Source organism: Paroedura picta, chromosome 1 (genome assembly GCF_049243985.1).
Source record: "Paroedura picta isolate Pp20150507F chromosome 1, Ppicta_v3.0, whole genome shotgun sequence".
Lineage (NCBI taxonomy): Eukaryota > Metazoa > Chordata > Lepidosauria > Squamata > Gekkonidae > Paroedura > Paroedura picta.
The window spans coordinates 59,496,764-59,516,027 of record NC_135369.1 but is presented as its reverse complement, the minus strand read 5'-3'; the positions used below and the strand labels follow the sequence as shown (position 1 = coordinate 59,516,027).

The 19,264-nt window shown below is 41.7% G+C and overlaps 1 protein-coding gene across 9 annotated transcripts in view; it reads right to left on the bottom strand.

Moving 5' to 3' along the window:
• MARK1 (microtubule affinity regulating kinase 1) overlaps positions 1–19,264 on the bottom strand; it is a 79,071-nt gene that overhangs the window by 30,504 nt on the left and 29,303 nt on the right. For 7 of the 9 annotated variants that reach the window (XM_077339839.1, XM_077339874.1, XM_077339848.1 and 4 more), the window contains 6 exons: positions 16,457–16,660; positions 14,521–14,574; positions 8,375–8,423; positions 7,192–7,257; positions 2,270–2,340; positions 1,208–1,264 (listed from right to left, as the gene is read on the bottom strand). In XM_077339839.1, the coding sequence (XP_077195954.1) occupies positions 1,208–1,264; positions 2,270–2,340; positions 7,192–7,257; positions 8,375–8,423; positions 14,521–14,574; positions 16,457–16,660 (501 nt within the window). Of the gene's footprint in view, positions 1–1,207; positions 1,265–2,269; positions 2,341–4,498; positions 4,617–7,191; positions 7,258–7,669; positions 7,792–8,374; positions 8,424–14,520; positions 14,575–16,456; positions 16,661–19,264 lie in introns of those variants that run through there. The other 2 variants (XM_077339899.1, XM_077339908.1) reach the window with 2 other exon arrangements.

Genomic DNA, 19,264 nt, shown 5'->3' with positions numbered 1-19,264 from the left:
TTAGTTCCCAAACTGTAGGAAATTCACAGGCCAGAGAAGAGAAAGTAAGCCTGAGAAAGAAGGGGAAGTAATTCCAGTCTCCTAACCATCATTAGAAGATGATACGGCATTATATTTGTTCTGGGTCACATTGAAGGGATTCTCAGCCCTGGCAAAATGCTCTTTCAAGCTAGATTAGGGCCCTACAGAACTTAAAACAGTTACACAGGGCCTGTAGGACAGAGCTATTCCACTGGGCCTATGGTTGAGGCTTACAAAATACCACCAATACAAGCCTCTCTACAAACACATATATACAGATATGGAAAGGGTTATTATCTATATATCATAGAATGAACAACTTCAGCACTTTACCCCCCTCCCAACACACACACACTGAAATAGACATGTGTTCCTAGGATTTTAAATGTTTTATTATTTAAATTTTAAAATTCAACGATGTTCAGTTGCAAATGTTGTAAGCTGCTCTAAACTTCCAGAGAAGGGTGGCATATCAATTCAATTATAAATAAATATAAATAAATAAAATTCAGGACTGGAGACTGACAAGTTTTGGGCAGGGGGAAGGCGTTAATGTAAAAAAGTGGACTGAAGCATACCTCTGACAATGAATTAAAAAGTCACAAAACTTCACAACATAAGCATCAGAGAGCTGGTATTACACTACCAACACATGTATTTAAACCTCTCTGCTACCAGTAGAAAAATATACTGTTTATATCACAATCTCCAACAAAATGATGGTATAATGTATGAATGTATGATAAAGGAAGTCTTAGTTTGGAAGTTATAAAATTTAGCAATGAAATGTTCCAGTATTTAAGACAATGCAAAGCTAAATTTTTAATCCAGATATGCCATCAAAAAGAAGGGGGAAGGGTGTCATCTTACATTCACATTCAAGTTATAGTCATATCCACTAAAAATGCAAAGTAATTAACTCTTTTTGAAGGGGAGCTCATCTTTCTTTTTAGTAGATCCAGTATTTTAAATATTATTATTATTATTATTATTAATTTATTGATTTATTCATTTATTTAGATTTCTATACTGCCCTTCCCTACGGTTCTGGGCGGTTTACATTAAACATTGTGGAATACTTACATAGAATATTATAATAATATAAATAACAATCATAACATAACATACGCCTAATAGTTTTTTTCTCATACATTTCTAATTCTTGAATGAAAGATAGCAAGCATACCTTAAGATCGCGATGAACAATGCATTTTTGATGACAGTACTGTACAGCAGACACAATCTGAAATACCACCATGATCATCATTAATAGAACATAACACAAAAAATTTAATACAATATATTGCCAAACTTAGTCTAATTTTATCTCTCAATATGCCTTACTAGTTAAAGTATGAATGTTTATATTTGGGTTTCAATACATTCCTCCTGGTTCAGATAATAATTTTTATCAGTGTAACCGGAGAACTTGTATGATAATATCATACAGTTACACTTTAACAACAGAAAGAAGACTCCCCATGTTAATGCGTACTTTAAAAGACCTAAATTTGTAAAAGCAATACTAGTGGACGCTGTCAGGGATTGATATAGTCAGGAAGCTGGCAAGGTTCTAAAGAAGGCCATGGCTGACCCTTGCCCCGGTCATTAATTATCTTGGAGTTTGAAAGGAGCATGCACTCTGATGTTTGCAAAAAATGGAGGATCACCCTGAAATGTCACCTGGTGCTAGATTCAACCGCAGTTCCTGTTATGAGGAATCACAGAGGTATCTTGAATACTGAGTATTTATGTTTCTTTCCCTTACATATTACAGGAACCAAAAGTTTTAATACACTATCTAATTTCTTTGATAATCACTAAACATTCTCTTCTCAAACCATCCCACTCATTTCTAAATTTACTTCTTCAGCCAGATATAGAAAGTAAATCTAAGACACAAGGGCACTTGAAGTGGAGACTACTATGCTAAATATATACATCAGAACAAGGCTGGTATTGATCAACTGCATTCATACCAATAATGACTATCAGAAAAGCAGTTTACTCATATAAACTGAATGGTTGCCTTTTAAGAATATTTACTGTGGCTTGTATCAAATCATCTAGTACAAAGAATTATGAATAACAACTTCCACCAATTCCCCCTTTCTATGCAGGTCCTTGTTTTGCTCCCTCACTGTTCCTAAGCTTCCAGAATACTCTAATTCCCAACAATGGTCTTCAGCAATAAACTATACATTCAGCACAGAGTTTCAAATACTGATAGCCTACATTTAATCTGTACCTGTCTAAATTTTGCACGTGCTTCTTTCTCTTTCATTCTTCCATGTGCAACCAAGTAGTCAAATACTTCTCCTATAATAGAAATAATAAAATTAAACTGCACTGCATTCCAGATGATGGATAAAACTAGTTGTACTTTTACTTTTTGCATTTCGTCAGGAACACATTTTTCCCAGTGTGGCCATAACTGTGGTAGGAGAAAGGGCTCCATAGAGTTGGAATGGATCTATATTCCAAGCCTTTCCCCTAGATTTTCAGTGAAGAAATGAACCCACAATCTGGACTTTGTTGTATATGGATAACAAGAGAAAGGGCACTCCAGTTCTTCATGTTATATAGAACACATCTCTCTATTACCTTCAGTATCAACAATTCCCTATCTTAGCAGAATTTTACCATGGGATAAGAGTTGGTTAGTGAATGGTCTTTATAATAGTCCTGGATCAGAACTTCTTCTCAGTTAACAATCTCTATTACACCAAACCAACTAAATCAAAGTGGTTAAACTAAATTGGCAGCTTGAGTGAAAAGCCATCACAGTGGGGTAACCAGGTGAAAAGTCACTCTTAGCGCTCATAAAACAACAGACAAGGCAGTAAATCTGTGTCTAGATTGTACCACTTCAGACTGTAGGTTGCTTTTTTGAGTGTAAATATCCCTCCATGGTGGGGAGGAAAAGTAGTATGTTGGGGAAAATGAAGAATTAGATTTACTTCAAGAGTTTCCTTTCATAGGTGAATTGAGAGGATTAATCCTCCCACTCTGGGGCTCTGCTGAAGATCCTGCAGATTTGCTTCTATTGCCTGTGGTGGGCACACCTCAGAACATGGTTTTCAGCAGTGTGAAGGAGATCAGAATGCTCCGTGTGTTGAACTAAAGAGTATCTGAACTCAGGCAGTGTCCTATGTACAGGACACTACTGAATGGGCCCTGACAGATTCTCACTGAAAGTTAGTTTTCCATTCCCAGTAGTGTTCTGGGCCACAATCCAGAAGGAAAAGGATTTTCTTCAGACCACTGAAGAAAACTTAGCCACAAGGTATGCTCAATTATTCAGTTTCCATCAATGGGTATCTTCATGAGGGATAAGGAAAAGTTACACCTTTTCAGGCAGAAAAACCTTGAGGAGCCAACAGGGGAAAACAGAGCAGAAGTCTGCTCTGGCTGAGGTGTAATTGTCCAGCTTACAGTATTATTATTTTGTATAAGTAGAAAAGGGAAGTCAGGTAGATACTCTGCAGAAGTCGGGGGGGGGGGAGGGAAGGCTGAAGACAAACTTGCTGTGGATTCTGCATCCCTAATGGCCTAGACAGTAATCCTGAAGAGGACTGGGAGATGCTGGTTGGCTACATGAGAGAATTACATGATGATCATAGATTTGGAAGCATTCCTACCTATCTTATATCAATTACGAGTGAAACAGTGCAAAAACCTGGTTGTCTGAAAATTTGAAGTCAGTGGTACTTCTGACACAAACGTTCATGGTTCTGCATATATCCAATATGGGTCATTCCATTTAATAAGAGTGACCTGGATAAGTGGAGAATGACAAGAGCGGTAGTTCTTGAGTTCTGTGAAAAGAAGAGCTGACCTTTGGGATGGAGTCACCACAGAGTCCCTGTGGAAGATGCCATGTACATTCTTATAGATGGAGTTCTGAGTTCCAATACTCTTCTGACTGAGGTGATGAAAGTCAGGAAGACCGTTTATGCACTGGAGGTTTCATGCCGGGCTGCAGACTGGAGCTTTAGTCATGGCAGGTTGCCCCACCTCTTCCTGCACCCACATGGAGGAACACTTGGCCTGGTGTACCTCATCCACCCCCGATTTGTGTTCTTGCATAGAAGCTGGGGAAGTAAAGTACCCAGTGCATAAACGGTCAAAGATAAACTTATAGAACAGAATCTACAGGGGGAACCTACTTGAGGGTCCTGAAGGCAATTTTGTGGAGTGCTCTGAACATATTGTAAACCGCCCTGAGCCCCCAGGTATATAAATATAATTATTTAATTAATTAATTAATATTGAGAAGATCCCAAATGGGAAAGTAAGGCACACTAGGATGACTGAAAAGGGATGAACCCTTGACAAAACACTGGATGTGAAAAAAGTAGCTTTTACTGTTACTTGGGTGAAGACCTTCTGGGAAGACATCATAGAAGAAACCTACAGCCCTAAACCTTGTTCTCAAGAAATCATTACACTTGCATCAGCATTATCAGATTAATACCTTCCATGTTGCTTCAAAAATTTGATTTGTGTGTGCTGATGACTAATCTTGCATATCCAAAAGTTTCCAGGGCTTTCTTTTCAGTCTTCAGGCAAACCGGTGTCACCAGCTCGTATTGGAGTACTTCCCCAGAGGTGTTACATACTGTGGGAAGGATCCATGGGATATATGAGGTCTTGCAAGGCCACACACTGCTTACCAGTTAATTACACTCAGCCAGGAAGCAGAGACCAAATCAAAAGACAAGCTCAGAGTCCAAGTCCAGTCCAAGTAGTCTAAGCTGAGAGACATTTCACCAAGGAGGGCGGGAGCAGGGAGTGGAGTCAAAGCCAGGCCGGGGTTATTTGCCAGAGGCAGTGCCAAAGCTGCAACATGGTCGAGTAGCTGGAGAGCAGAGTTGAAAGCCGGACCAGAGTCAAGAGCCAGAAGCAGAGTCAAGGAACAAGCCAAGATCAGGAGCTGGGAATGAAGTCAAGACAAGCCGAAGTCAGGACCCAGGAACGGAGTCGAAAGCCAAAGTTGAAGTCAAGAACCAGGAATGAAGTCAGAAGCCAAAGCTGAAGTCAGGAACCAGGAGTCACTTGAGCAGAGCTTCGCCATAGTGAGCCGGAACACACACGTTGTACCCATGGAAAAACTTGCCTCAAGGTTCTCCTAAAGAACACCAAGCTGGGTGGGGTAGCCTTCAGCCAGAGAGCTTGCACCTGGACTTAATCCTCATCTGAGGAAGTGGCTGCAGCTGGACCCCATCTAGTCTGAAAGTCATACTGATCTTCTGACAGATGTCAGATTTGGATGCCATTGCCTTTGCTGCCACTCTGGCGAGTCCTCTGGGCTAGATGGGGTCTTGTCCCATGGTTTCACATAAGCTGGCATGTAGGGCTGGATAGCAGCCTGGGTAGGACCAGGCTGCTCATCATCTGGAGGTTCAGACTTGACCCATTCCTCAAGCCGATCTTTGCTGGCAGGATCTCCAGGTGGTGCTGGGAGGGTGCTTGACCCAGGCAGTGCACCTGGATCGACTACAGCCTCTGAAGCTCCCTCTGGAAGCTCAGCCAGAGGTGCAGCAGGAGTGGGTGTGACAGGTTATCATATCTATGAATTCTCTAAACAAGGGCTTGCTTGGCCAATAAAGTATTAAGAAAAATATTTCAGCTCCCTCCAGATCTGCTGAGGTCCCTCATACTGAGAGGATTCGAGTGGGTAGGCATATAACAAGTCTTCTGACCAGGGACAAAAGACTGCCCTTTCCCCCTTATCACCCTACTTTATACCTTGAAAATAATCTTGGAAGCTTGTTATTTGTGGGTAAGGAAAAGAGATCCAAGACTGTTAGTTCCAGGTGTCAATTCTGTTTCAGGGCTCATTTCTCCAAATTAAGACCCTGGCAACTTAGCTATGGTGTTAAATTTATCACATTGGGCCTGATGGTGTAGCGATCCACTGAATCAAACCTAAGAACAACTTGCTATTTGGTATAAGGGGCTCCTTTCCACGTGATGTGAGCTGCTGCCATATTGCTGTCTGTGAGCATGAGGAGATGACTTCCCTCCACACGGTAGATGAAGGTATGGAGGAGTATTTGTACTGCCTGGAGCACCAGCCACTTTCTGCTGTGGAGGACGTTTTGAGCTAAGATGCTGGGACAATCAACACTCCTTCTGGTCTGGCTGGCATCTACAGTGATTTAGATGGGGGGGGCAGTCATCAGAAGGTACTGGTTTCAATTCTTCTTCCACAAGACTGGGCTGGGAATATGCATGACCGGTGAGAGGAGAGGGTCCTACTCTCTGCCTGCCTCTGTACAGCTAATCCTAGCCCCAGAATCCTGACTAGCCAGGGAGGGACTATTCCGTGGTCTCATAGTGTGTTGGAAATAGCAGCTGGAGAGAGGATTGCTTTAGCACTGTCAGCCAAATTGGAAGAAGGGAGCAGTGGTCCATCAAAGGACATGCTGAGATGGGAGTGCTGTGGGGCTCTGGTGTGATTGCTAGAAGACACTCCTACTCAGCCATCCTCTCATCCATGGCTGTACAAGGTAAGTCCTTGTACACCTTTGATAGCCCCCTACCCACTTGACTTCAGCAGCAGCTGAGGGTGGCATTGTGGTGGCTGGAAATGCAGCAGATCTTCTGAGAGTCTTTCTAGTCATTCACTTTTGTACCTTCTATGTGGTTGAGTGCTAACGGTGGTAGCATATCCTCCTTCTGCAATGTACACAGGATCAGTATTGGGGATTCACCTCCCAAATGAAATGGAAGTACTCTGCAATATCTTCAGCACAGAACACCACAAGGGGTGGGAAGACAATCTTTCACAAGGTTACTCTCTTTCATCAAGGCGAATAGCTGGCTTCTTCCTAATATTTAGTTTTCTATTGGCAGGTATGTGGAGAAACATTCAATCATGTAAGCCTTCCACTGCAGTATGAAACAGTATAGTCTACAAGCAGTTTTATCCACCTCATCTCCTTAACGTCCTACCCAGGGTGTAGTTTTACAACCCTCTTTTTAAAATACATCAGTAGATGATAAAACATCAACAAGAAAAAAAATTCTTTAGTTGTGACTGTGGTTTTCATGGAGCTATGAATCATACAAAAGACACCAAAGTGTATTATATCAGCTGAACCTCCATCTTCAGATTCATATATTTCCAACTCACCCACAGAAACAGAAGAGAACTTTACTTACCTCCACTGGCATATTCCATTACTAAGTACAACGTTTTCTCTGTTTCAATAACTTCAAACAATTTAACTGAAAGATAAAAGAATGACAGTGAATTACTTCAAGCAGTAAAGAAAAATGATTTAAGATAATAATCTTCAACTGATGCGCCTTATCCATGTCATAGATAAAAGGAAATCCATGCTGAAGTTGAGATTTAGATCTACACTTGAAATTCTTTAAAAAAATCATAACCACCCACTTCTCTTCCAGAACTAGTCCAGGTTAGAAATAGTGCAGATTCTGATACAATTAAATGCTAAGGGAGACTGCAGAACTGTTAAGAACCAGAAGGACTGCCCATCAAGTATATTAACAACATGAATTATGCTCATTTTAAAGTTTATATAAGCCAACAAGAGCCAAGCATGTCGGAAAAACAGCACTCTCTGCTGGGAGACGGAGGAAAAAGGGCATACCCTGTATGCAATAATATGTATACCTTGTATGCAACAAGCCCTCTGGCCGATTCAGGAACAATAACTGTCTCTGGAACAAAACTGTTCTGCCTTCCTCAGCCAGAAGAATTGTCATCACAAAGTAGGGCTCTAAAGGCAACAAAAACTAAAGCAGAAAGGGAAAGTTATACACTTTGTAATCCTGTTTTTCATTCACAGGTCTCAGTTCTTCACAACCAATGGTATTGATTTAAACAAAACTGATTTTAAAAACATATTTTCTCTGATAACTATTACATATAAAACAGTTACCATAGATTCATTCCATTCTGAATCAACAGTGCAATCCTAGGGATTGAAATCTCTGATTATGTATAGTTTAAAGCACAATCATTTGATGATATGCCTAATATTGACTTGTTGGACTAGTAATAAGTTCTTCCAGAACAGCCCCTTAATAAAAGGCTGTAAAACCAACTTGAAGACACAGTGGCCTTGCAGAAAGCAGCCAAAGAACTGGGCAAGTCATATTCCTTACTGGTACCCTAACTTTTTCCTAGAAAAGAATATAAAACTTTCAGAAAACTGTTTCATTTCCTACAGGAAACCAACAGGACACTTCTCACAACTATGAAAGTTTAATACACACTGGGAATTTGATTATAAGGCTGAAAGCCTAGTTTAAAATTATACAACCCCAAACAAATATATTTACTATATGACTCAGCAGAAAAGTGGGAAATTCCTACCAATATTAGGGTGATTCAAAATCTTCATTATTCGTACTTCTCGGAACAACTGTTTAAAAAAAGAGAAAACTATTTTTACTTACAGTGATGTTTATATAAGTATGTCTCTAGGTGAAATAAAATAGAACTGCTCAGATAACTCAAGAACAAAATAGCACATTTAAAGATATAATTTAACAATCAGATAAATAAAAAAGGTAAAGGTATCCCCTGTGCAAGCACCGGGTCATGTCTGACCCTTGGGGTGACGCCCTCTAGCGTTTTCATGGCAGATTCAATACAGGGTGATTTGCCAGTGCCTTCCCCAGTCATGACCGTTTACCCCCCAGCAAGCTGGGTACTCATTTTACCGACCTCAGAAGGATGGAAGGCTGAGTCAACCTTGAGCCGGCTGCTGGGATCGAACTCCCAAACTCATAGGCAGACAGTTTCAGACAGCATGTCGCTGCCTTACCACTCTGCACCACAAGAGGCTCTTAACAATCAGATATACTTTCTATCAAAAGCTCTCCTGGATGTTGATGTCAAGTGTATTCCGCAGCAGTAAGCTAGTATGAACACCTGGGGCATTTGGATATAGAGCTGGGGCTACCAGAGTTGCATTAAATGAAAATACACTGCCAGGTTCCTAAAAACAAACAGTGATGTGACCTGATGAACTTCTCTACAGAAAGAATTCAGGGTATAAGAGCCATCATTGTAAAGGCTCCGATCCTCCCCCTTACTAATTATCACATAACCTGGAAGTCAAAGCAAAGGAAAGACTTCCACTAATCATTCCAGTTGGCATGTGGACTCCGTACAGGAAAAGTAGATTTCTAAGGTGTTGTGTGTATGCTGCAATTCCCTACAAGTGCAAAGCTGAGCGCAATATTCAACTTCCTCAGAACCCCAGCCCTTATGGCTATGAAGATGTGCTTGAATATGAGTTAGCACAGTTCTTGCTAAGTAAGATTTCAAGTGGTTGCAAGCATATCCTCAGTGTCTTTCATAGCTTCTTCTTCATCCCAACGACACGCAAACCCATAAATTATAATTATTAATTTGGCTTTTATACTATCCTTCTCAGCAAAGCAGGCTTGGATGGTTTATTTGTTTATTTAATGAATAAAGTGGCAATAAAACATAGCATTAAAGTCAATATACATAGTTAAAATTTTAAAACATAATAAAATCTAGTATAAATGTCCCCCATTTCCACCAGCAGCACCTCTTCTGACCACCAGTATATGCTCCCTTTGGGGGGGGAGGCCCATTTGATATTTGGCCACTATTACCTCAACCATAGGCTTGGCGGAAGAGCGCTGTTTTACAGGCCTTGTGGAACTTTGACAGTGCATTCAATTAATATATTTGATTTATGCATATTGCTAAATTCAGGTTTTCTTGGTGCAGAACTTGAAATTGCATTTTATTTCTATTTTTATTTCTATTTATAATTTGATTTCTAGACCGCCACTCCCAGAGAACTAGGTCGTGGTGATTAACACTAGATCTAAAGCCCATTTCACTTTGAAATGAAATGGGCCCTAGATGGCCTGAGAGCAGGCCCACCCCCCACCCAAGACTCTCTTGAGCCTTCTCCCGGCCGGCGGAGCGGCCTTGCCGTGTCTGCGATGCGGCGAGGCCACTCCGCCAGCTGGGAGAAGGCAGCAAGGCCCACCCCCCACCCGAGGCTGTCTGGGCGGGTGAAGCAGCCAATGGGGAGCCGCGCGCCATTGGCTGCTTGGGGCGGGATGGACACTTGGAGGGGCCAATCAGGAGCCGCTTTGCGGCTCCTGATTAGCCCCTCCAAGTTTTTATCCTGGACAGGGCCCGCCCTAACTCCTCCCACACTGCCCTTACTGCTTTATTCAGTTCGTGGCGCTCTGCGCCACGGGGCTGTTTAAAGATGGTAACATAAAATCTCACAACAATACCCCAAATCTTACCCCAATAAAATATACCTAACAATGAAATACAATAAAACAAGATGGCGGTACAACTAAAAGATCTCTCCAGCCTCCAACACAGTGGACTTGGTGGGATGGAGTGGCTAGGGGTATAGACTATAACAGGGTGATTCTATATGGTCTAATGCCCAAGAACCGGGGGGGGGGGGTGTTTGAAATTCCGCGGTACTCATTGCATGAAGCCTCAATCAAACGCCTGGTAGAACAGCTTTGTTTTGCAGGCCCTGTGGAACCTCGAGAGCTCCAACAGGGTCCACAGCTCTTCAGGGAGCTCATTCCACCAGGTAGGGGCAAGGACCAAAAAGGCCCTGGCTCTAGTCAAGGCTAGGCACACTTCCCGAGGCCCCAGGACCATGAGGAGATTCATACCCGCACAGCAAAGTGTCCTGTGGGGGGCATAAGGAGGTAAGTGGTCCCCAGGTAGGTAAGAGCCAAGCCACACATAGCCTTAAAGGTCAAATCCAAAACCTTTAACTTGATTCAGAAACAGACTGGTAGCCAATGCAGTTGCCTCAGCAGAGGCTGGACATGGGTCCTCCAGGATGATCTAGTGAGGACCCTAGCAGCTCCATTCTGTACCAGCTGTAATTTCCAGATCAAAGCCAAGGGTAGGTCCGCACAGAGCGAGTTCCAGAAGCCTAGCCTGGAAGTGACCGTTGCATGGATCACTGTAGCCATGCCTGACACAGATGGAAAAACGCCATCTGGGCTATCTTTAGCCTGCATGGTGAGTGAGGAATCAAAGATCACCCCCAAATTCCTGGCCAGCAGTACAGATGTCAGTTGCACACCATCCAGGCAGGGTAATTGCACTTCCAACCCCTGCCCTCTTCTCTCCAGCCACAGGATCTCCATTTTGGAGGGGTTGAGTTTCAGACGACTCTTCCTGATCCATTCAGGAATGGATGCTTCCAAACAGCTGGCAAATGTATCTGGGGGGAGATCTGGCCGTCCTTCCATTAGGAGTACTGATGACACCCTAACCCATAAATACGGACCAGGTTGGCCAGAGGGCGCATATAGATGTTGAATAGAGTCGGGGAGAGTATTGCCCCCTGAAGCAGCCCACAAGTGAGTGCATAGAGATCCGACAACCTCTCCTCACTGCCACCCTCTGTGACCAGTTCTTAAGGAAGGAGGTCAGTCGTTTTAGGCCACACCCCCATCCCCATGTCAGCAAGACAGTGAACCAAAATCTCATGATCGACCACATCAAATACGGCATTCTTCCCTAACACAGCACCCCCACCCGTTTTTTTTGGGGGGGGGGGTTAAAAATAACATAACTATCTTGACATGCTGAAGGTAGGTGAAAACCCCCATATAGCAGATCTAGTCTTAGTCTCTTAATGAGCTGTAGATGATGAAATTTACCAAGTTGAATTCACATCCTCTAAAATAAAATAGACTGAAAGTTTAGCATAGACTGTAACACAACAGATGCCTGGAAACACTGTTTACATTTTAAAAAATCCACAGAAATAAATGAGTCCAGGTCAGGTTCTGCACTCACATATTCCCTGTAAGCCAAAACTATCAATCATGGCAATGACTGCTGTATTCCCTTGTTGGATATTAGGAATATCTGATGCTTTTATGTTATCGGTTAACATTACATGGCCCAGTAACAGGTATTTCAGAATACCTGGACTCCTGAATATCCATTAGCATGCTAGTACCACTTAAAATTTTCATTAAGAAATAAAAAAAGTTAGCATACATAAAGGTATTATGAAATTATCCTGGAAAGGGATAAAATATCATCTTCCCAGAATGAACCTACAGAGGATTCATACAAACAGAATATTTGAAAGTTGTTAGTTGCCTAATTTAAATGCTATTATCAGATGAAGAACATATTGAAAAATTTTAAATTTAAGGAGGAATAATGGGATTTACACATTTACACAAATCTATATCACACAATTAGAATGATTAACATCCAGTTAGATTTAACATTTTCCTTTATTTGAAATAAGTGAATAAGAAGCAATCAACATTAAATGACCTAAAAAAGGATAATTTCTTATTAACTAAAATACAATTGTTTATTATCAGCCAATGGAAACAATATGCAACTTCCTGGGTAACTGGTGAATCATCAGTCAAGGAATTCAACTGAGGCATTATGCATTGAATGAAATCAGTTGTAATGTCGTTTAACTTTGTTGAAAACAAGTCTCTTTAGAACTCCGATGACTTGTCTTTACACATCAATTTTTTAAATACTTGTTTGAAGGCATTTGTTTCTTATTTGAGGAGGTGAATAAATTATTTCACATTATCAGTGTAGGTTATTAAGCCCTCCAAAAAATCTAGTACTGACAACATACTATTGTATCTGCAGAACATACCAGTGCTTGTTGCTGTGTACGATCTTCCTCACCTAATTTAATGTAAATGCAGTGTCTCCATTATATAGGCCAAGAGTAGTCAAACTGGCTCTCCAGATGTCCATGGACTGCAATAACCATGAGCCACGGTTTGGCCACCTCTGATACAGGCCAGTGTTCAGTAATCTAACATAGTAATTGGATTTCTCTTGTTCCTGCTTCTAATTGAATTCTAATTGAAATTACATCCCTATAATATGCAGTCACACCATACAGCCTGCCTGAAATTGCCTGTGTGGTATAGCTTCCCCATGAAGCAAATTGTCTGTACATACTAAATGTCTGTACTGAACAGTTCTCACTGCACAGTAAAATTCACCAGCACCAAACACAACTAGTCGGCACAAAGAGCTACCTGGAACAGTAAGCAAATGGAAGTAGTTCCAAGCTACACTGAGAGAAGCAGCCAATGCCACTGGAAATATACAGTACTGACCTTGACATAACAATGGATTGTTTCAAATAAGGCAGCTTCATGTGTTAGAATCATAGAATCATAGAGTTGGAAGGGGCCATACAGGCCATCTAGTCCAACCCCCTGCTCAACGCAGGATCAGCCCTAAGCATCCTAAAGCATCCAAGAAAAGTGTGTATCCAACCTTTGCTTGAAGACTGCCAGTGAGGGGGGAGCTCACCACCTCCTTAGGCAGCCTATTCCACTGCTGAACTACTCTGACTGTGAACATTTTTTTCCTCATATCTAGCCTATATCGTTGTACTTGTAGTTTAAGCCCATTACTGCGTCTCCTTTCCTCTGCAGCCAACGGAAACAGCATCCTGCCCTCCTCCAAGTGACAACCTTTCAAATACTTAAAGAGGGCTATCATGTCCCCTCTCAACCTCCTTTTCTCCAGGCTGAACAAAAACTGTGTTCAAAAACTCAGGATAAGATATTACATTGTTTTTGGACCCTCCAAGTATATTTTTGTGGCTTGGGCCCTGCCTAACTGAGGGACCGCTTGTCTGCTTATGCCCCCCACAGAGCTCTTCACTCTGCAGGTACCAATCTGTTAGTGGTTCCAGGCCAGAGAGAGACACGCCTGGCCTTGACCCGGGCCAGGGCTTTTTCAATCCTGGCCCCAACCTGGTTGAATGAGCTCCCGGGAGAGCTGAGGGCCCTGACAGAGCTGTCAAACTGCGGCAGGGCTTGTAAAACAGAGCTCTTCTGCCAGGTCTTTGGTTGAGGCTGGGTCTGTTACAATCAATGGGCCGCTCTCAATCTATGTCATTCCTTCTGACGAACTCCCCTATGGAGGGTTGTGAGGAGGAAGGAGGATTTCTTTTTTACCTTCTTTTGACTTTGCCCATGGTTTTAAAGGACCATGGTTTTAAAGGTTTTAAAGGGAGTTTTAATGGGGTTTTATGGGGTACTATTTTGTAATCCACTGAGTCCAAGGAGGAAGGCAAAAATATAAATTGAATAAACAGTCAATTATTCCAGTTTATTCGCAGAAGCACTGGTTGCTCAGACAACTGGGACAAGCTAGGCTATAAGAGAATCTGATCCTTTATCAGTTAAACTTCAACACAAGAAAAGTATCCTTGATACTTGCTCCTATTAATCTCGCTGCAAACTTTACATGCATAGACTCAATCCTAAAAATCAAAGCCAAAGCACACTTATCTAGAATGCATATTGAGCAACTCCCCCACCCACAATCCTCCACCTGAGATGGAAATATATCTCCATCTCAACTAAATCCTTGAACAGAAAACATGCAAGTTATCTTCAGAACAATTTAATCATCCTGTAAAAATAATATGATTTCCATACAGCTATTTAATATAATAAAATTCTCACCTTTTGTAGACTGGTGGGATTTAGTTGGGTTTTGTCTATTATTTTCACAGCAACCTAAATAGAGAAGGAAAAGAATTATCTGAACTATTTAAAAACTTACATTTTAATCTGACAAATGCAATTTTAAGGAGGATATGGTGAAAGTTTACAATTAAGTTTTAAATATCTGAGCATTTAAGGGCTTAATTTTGCAGATATTACAGCATCTGCTGTTAGTCTGTTAATAGCAAAAAACAAAAACAAAAATAAAAACAAAAATAAATAGCTTGCAATTCACCTGAAGACTGAGCTTGTGAGCACTAAGTGTGTCCAGCTGAGTGCTCTATACCAGTGGTCCCCGACCCCCGGTATGCGGCCTGGTGCCGGGCCGCTGGTGGCCGCGCCTGCCTCCCCCCCCCCCTCCCGCAGCGAGAAGCTCGCCAGGCTTTGCTCGTGGCCCGGTTAGCTTCTCACTGCGGGGGGGGGGGAGAGTTAGGTGCAGCCGTCAGCATGCCAGTGGATGCAAGCACGCAGGCGCGGAGCTGCCACGCACGCGCATTTGTGCGCCGGTGGATGCATATGCGAATGTGCGGCAGCTCCGCACACACACGTTTGCGCAACGCTGCTGAGCATGCACGTTTGTGCCCTGCCGGTGGGCGCAAACGTGCATGCGCAGCAGCTCCACATATGCATGTTTGCGCAGTGCTGCTGCGCATGTGCGGTGCCTGGGCCGCCAGCCCTCCCCCACCCCCAGAAGCGGTCCTCAACCTGGAATAGGTTGGGGACCGCTGTTCTATACCACTCTGAAGTAGCAAATTCCAGGACAGCTGTACCCTATTACACAGCACATGCTATACAGTGTACATACATACACCTACATTACATGTTGTCAGAGCAAGTCACATCTGTTTAAACAGGTTTTATGGGACATAGATGTCTCATGTTCTGGCAATGTCAGAATTTCTAATAGTTCTTTTATTTATTAAATCCAAGTTACCTAAAAAGCACTTCTGCTTAAACTATCAAATGCAAATTCTCTTTTAATTAGAGGTTTAGTGTCTGAGAAATGAATTAAGATTTTTAAAAAATATTTTCCCTTTATTTTCAATTAATGTCTTTGTATTTCTATTAATCAGGGCTAGGCCGTTTAGAGATAATCTCAAAACAGGAGATTAGTCTGCATTTCTATCATGCACTTTGGTCAAAGAGTTCCGACTGTACCCATCCTCTTGATCCTTCCTGTGAGTGAGTCAGGCTAAGAGAGAGTGACTGGTTTATGATAATCACTATTACCTTTGTGGCTAAACCCGATTTTGAATCCAGGTCTCCCCAGACTAAGTTCAACATTCTAACCTCAGCAGTCTAAATATGCTGCACTGATTCTCAGGCAAATTATCTTGTCTCTGCACTAGCAGATTTTACCTTTTAATTTCTTAGGTGCAAAGTTGTGTCCGACCCATTGTGACCCCCATGGACAATGATGTTCCAGGCCTTTCTGTCCTCTACCGTTCCTCAGAGTCCATTTAAGTTTGCATTACCTTTTAATAGCTACAAATAAATATGGTAGCAAGAGTACACAACCTGGTCCTGCCTATGAAGTGACATGGGGATGATTTAAAGCATAGCATTTTGTGGGCAGAAGGAAGAGGTCAACTTTACTTACTTCCTGTGACTATTTTCTAACAGGATTACTTCTGGCCCTGCTGCTCTCACCAGGAGAACAAATAGCTTTTAAAAAAAGGGAGGCATGATTATTTAAGCCCCTTCCCTCACCTCTTTCTAGTAGTTTAATGGCAGATCTTGCTCTGCTTGCAAGGCTCTACAACCATCATGTGTCTTTTAGTCCTAGGGAAAATCTGTTTCATATCACAGAGTTAGATGAACAAAACTGTTACTGCAAACAGCCAAACAAGAATAAGACAGCATATGATATTATTCACAAACTTAAGCAACTTACCTCTCTACCAGTAAGAACATGTCTAGCCAACTTCACCTTAGCAAAATTTCCTTTTCCTATTGTTTTGAGTAAGCGATAATTCCCAATGTGAGGATGGTCATCATTTGCAGAAGTTATTGAGTTCCTACAACGGGGTATGTTTTGCCTGCTACTGGATTTTGTGGGCTGGACATGGGGCTCTGTATATCCATCAACAGAAGTATGCTACAAGACACAATTTGTTAAAAAAGTAATTATAATGGTAATCTATATCTATATAATATCTATACATTTCCTCTACCTGATTTCATGGTTAGCTTCTTTTGAGATTAGCAACAAAAGTGAATCATATTATATTCAAATCAATGAAAGGCAATGAAATTGTTTTGCTTAGCAATTTTTCCCTTTAACTAATATGCTTCCCATTTTAGTTCCTAAATAAGCCAGTAACGTAATTTACATTGAACTATTACCCTTTGCATTATCCCCTGAGAAGACAAAGACACTGGTTCAGTGAAAGGGAAAAAATTCACTCTAAACAAATATGACACTCAAATACTTTTTATTTGGACCAAACACTCAGAAATAAACTTTCTAAGTTATAAAGTCTCAACATTATTTTGTTTATTGTTTTTGTTTTCATCAACTTTTTAAAGCCGAACATGCAAAATCCAAACATTCCAGTCAGTGCTTTAGAAACGATGAATAGTTTCAAAGTGTGCATAAGCACAAACTCAAGATTTAATCTGTACATCAGTACAAAACAGTTTTAGGTCCACAGGAGTCTCTGGCCATTTCCGTAGGAGGAAAATGTTCCTGGACAGCCTTCACATGTTGGCAGCATATAGAGTCTCCTCCCCATGACATCACCAACATCCCAAGGCTGTCCAGTAGTCAGGTCGGGATTCTGGCCAATTTTAACTCGTGATTTCAGAAATCCAGAAAACTGTATTTACATCCCTAAATTTCATGTTCCATCGGTGAGCAACCAGTGAGCAACCAGGGATATGACCGTATGGAGGGGGAAACACATGATAGTATCAGCAGCTTTGTCCCACCCTTGAACCCACCCTCTCCTCCCCATTTCCTGCTCCAAGTAATTTTTTTTTAATGGTGTGGTCCGTGTTGCAGCGCAACCGCAAACCTACATTGTCGAAGGTGAAATAAAATCTTCTTTAAAGTGTCCACAGTCTTTTTGGGATCAGGCAAGCAAAACACAGCCCCATCTCTGTTTTCAGGAGGTGGGGATTGAGCTGGGAAAGGGGGGGGGGTGATCAAGCATCCTTCTGATCATACAGCAAATAAGCCATGTCTGACGGTCATTCTTATTTTCATTTACTGTGTGTGTCTTATTTTGTGTGTCTATATTTTGTACTCTGTGTCCATTTCAGAAGTTTTTGCTGGTTTGGGGGCAGATGGGAGGCAGCTAAGTGTCATGTATTTTAAAATGTTTACATCATTATTTGAAAATATTGTTGTTCAGGCATCCTTCCATAGGAGCTACTATAATGCTAATGCAGGTTTATTAATTATTCAACTCCATTATGTCTACAGTGTTTGTCTCTTCTTCCCCTATCTAAAGTCATGACTTCAATGAGGTGTTCCATCATCCTACATCATAAAGCCAAAAACCTAATTGTTCTTAGTAACCAATACCATTTAGAATGACGAGTTTTTAAGTAGGTGAAACAACAAAATAAAACCAATCCCAGAATTTTGATTTCATTGCCAGATTGTTCATAGTCTACCTCATGCCCTCAATTTGCAATGCATCCAAGATCAGATTTGTTTTGAAGCAAGTGCATATGCAAAAGCAGTCAAGTAGAACCACTCTTCTTTAGTTTGATGACTACACATACAGATTATTCAAATAAGAGTTTCCTGGAGGAATATAAATAAGTCCTGTCAAAGTATAAGCCTTCTGCTTTATGTAACTCAGAAGAATTAAAAGATCATGCTTCTTTGTTATTTGAATTTTCAGGCACACCGGAAACACTAACCAGACACACAGCATACAGATGTAACTCCAAACTATGATGTAACAAGAAAACATGGTTTGGCAATGCCATGCATCCGGCTTGTGTATTCCCTCTTCCTCTGTTGTGATCCAATTCTCCCCTGAATGTTCTGCTTTTCAGAAACTGCAGTTTCCATGCTTGAGAGCCAGTTTGGTGTAGTGGTTCAGAGTGCAGACTTCTAATCTGATGAGCCAGGTTCGATTCTGCACTCCCCCCGCATGCAGCCAGCTGGGTGACCTTGGGCTCGCCACAGAACCGATAAAGCTGTTCTGGCCGAGCAGTGATATCAGGGCCCTCTCAGCCTCACCCACCTCACAGGGTATCTGTGGTGGGGAGAGGAAAGGGAAGCCAATTGTAAGCCACTTTGAGATTCCTTCGGGTAGAGAAAAGCAGCATATAAGAACCAATTCTTCTTAAATTTCCCTCCAAATCAGAAATAGAAATTTACTTCCAACCACAGCTTCCCATTCTGTTTTGGTAAAGTGAGGCACCCAAGTGAGCCTTCTGTGATGGAGTCCTCAGCAGTTCTCAACAAAGCCCTGGCTTACAGACTGTTTTTTTTAACAGGTGTGAAAACTGGGCTGACGCTTGCCAACTTGGATATGAGATCTTTCCTGTGTGTGACTTTGCCTCTTGTTTCAAGCTCTCATTTGACCCTTGGAAAACCAGACCAATGGATGCTTTTGACCTCACCCTTTTCATCTGGCCCCCTCAACCTATGGATTGAATTCTGGTACCGCAACAGATCTGGAAACCGTAACTTGAACAGATATCATTCTAAACTATGGCTGACATGGATCAGGAAATTCAG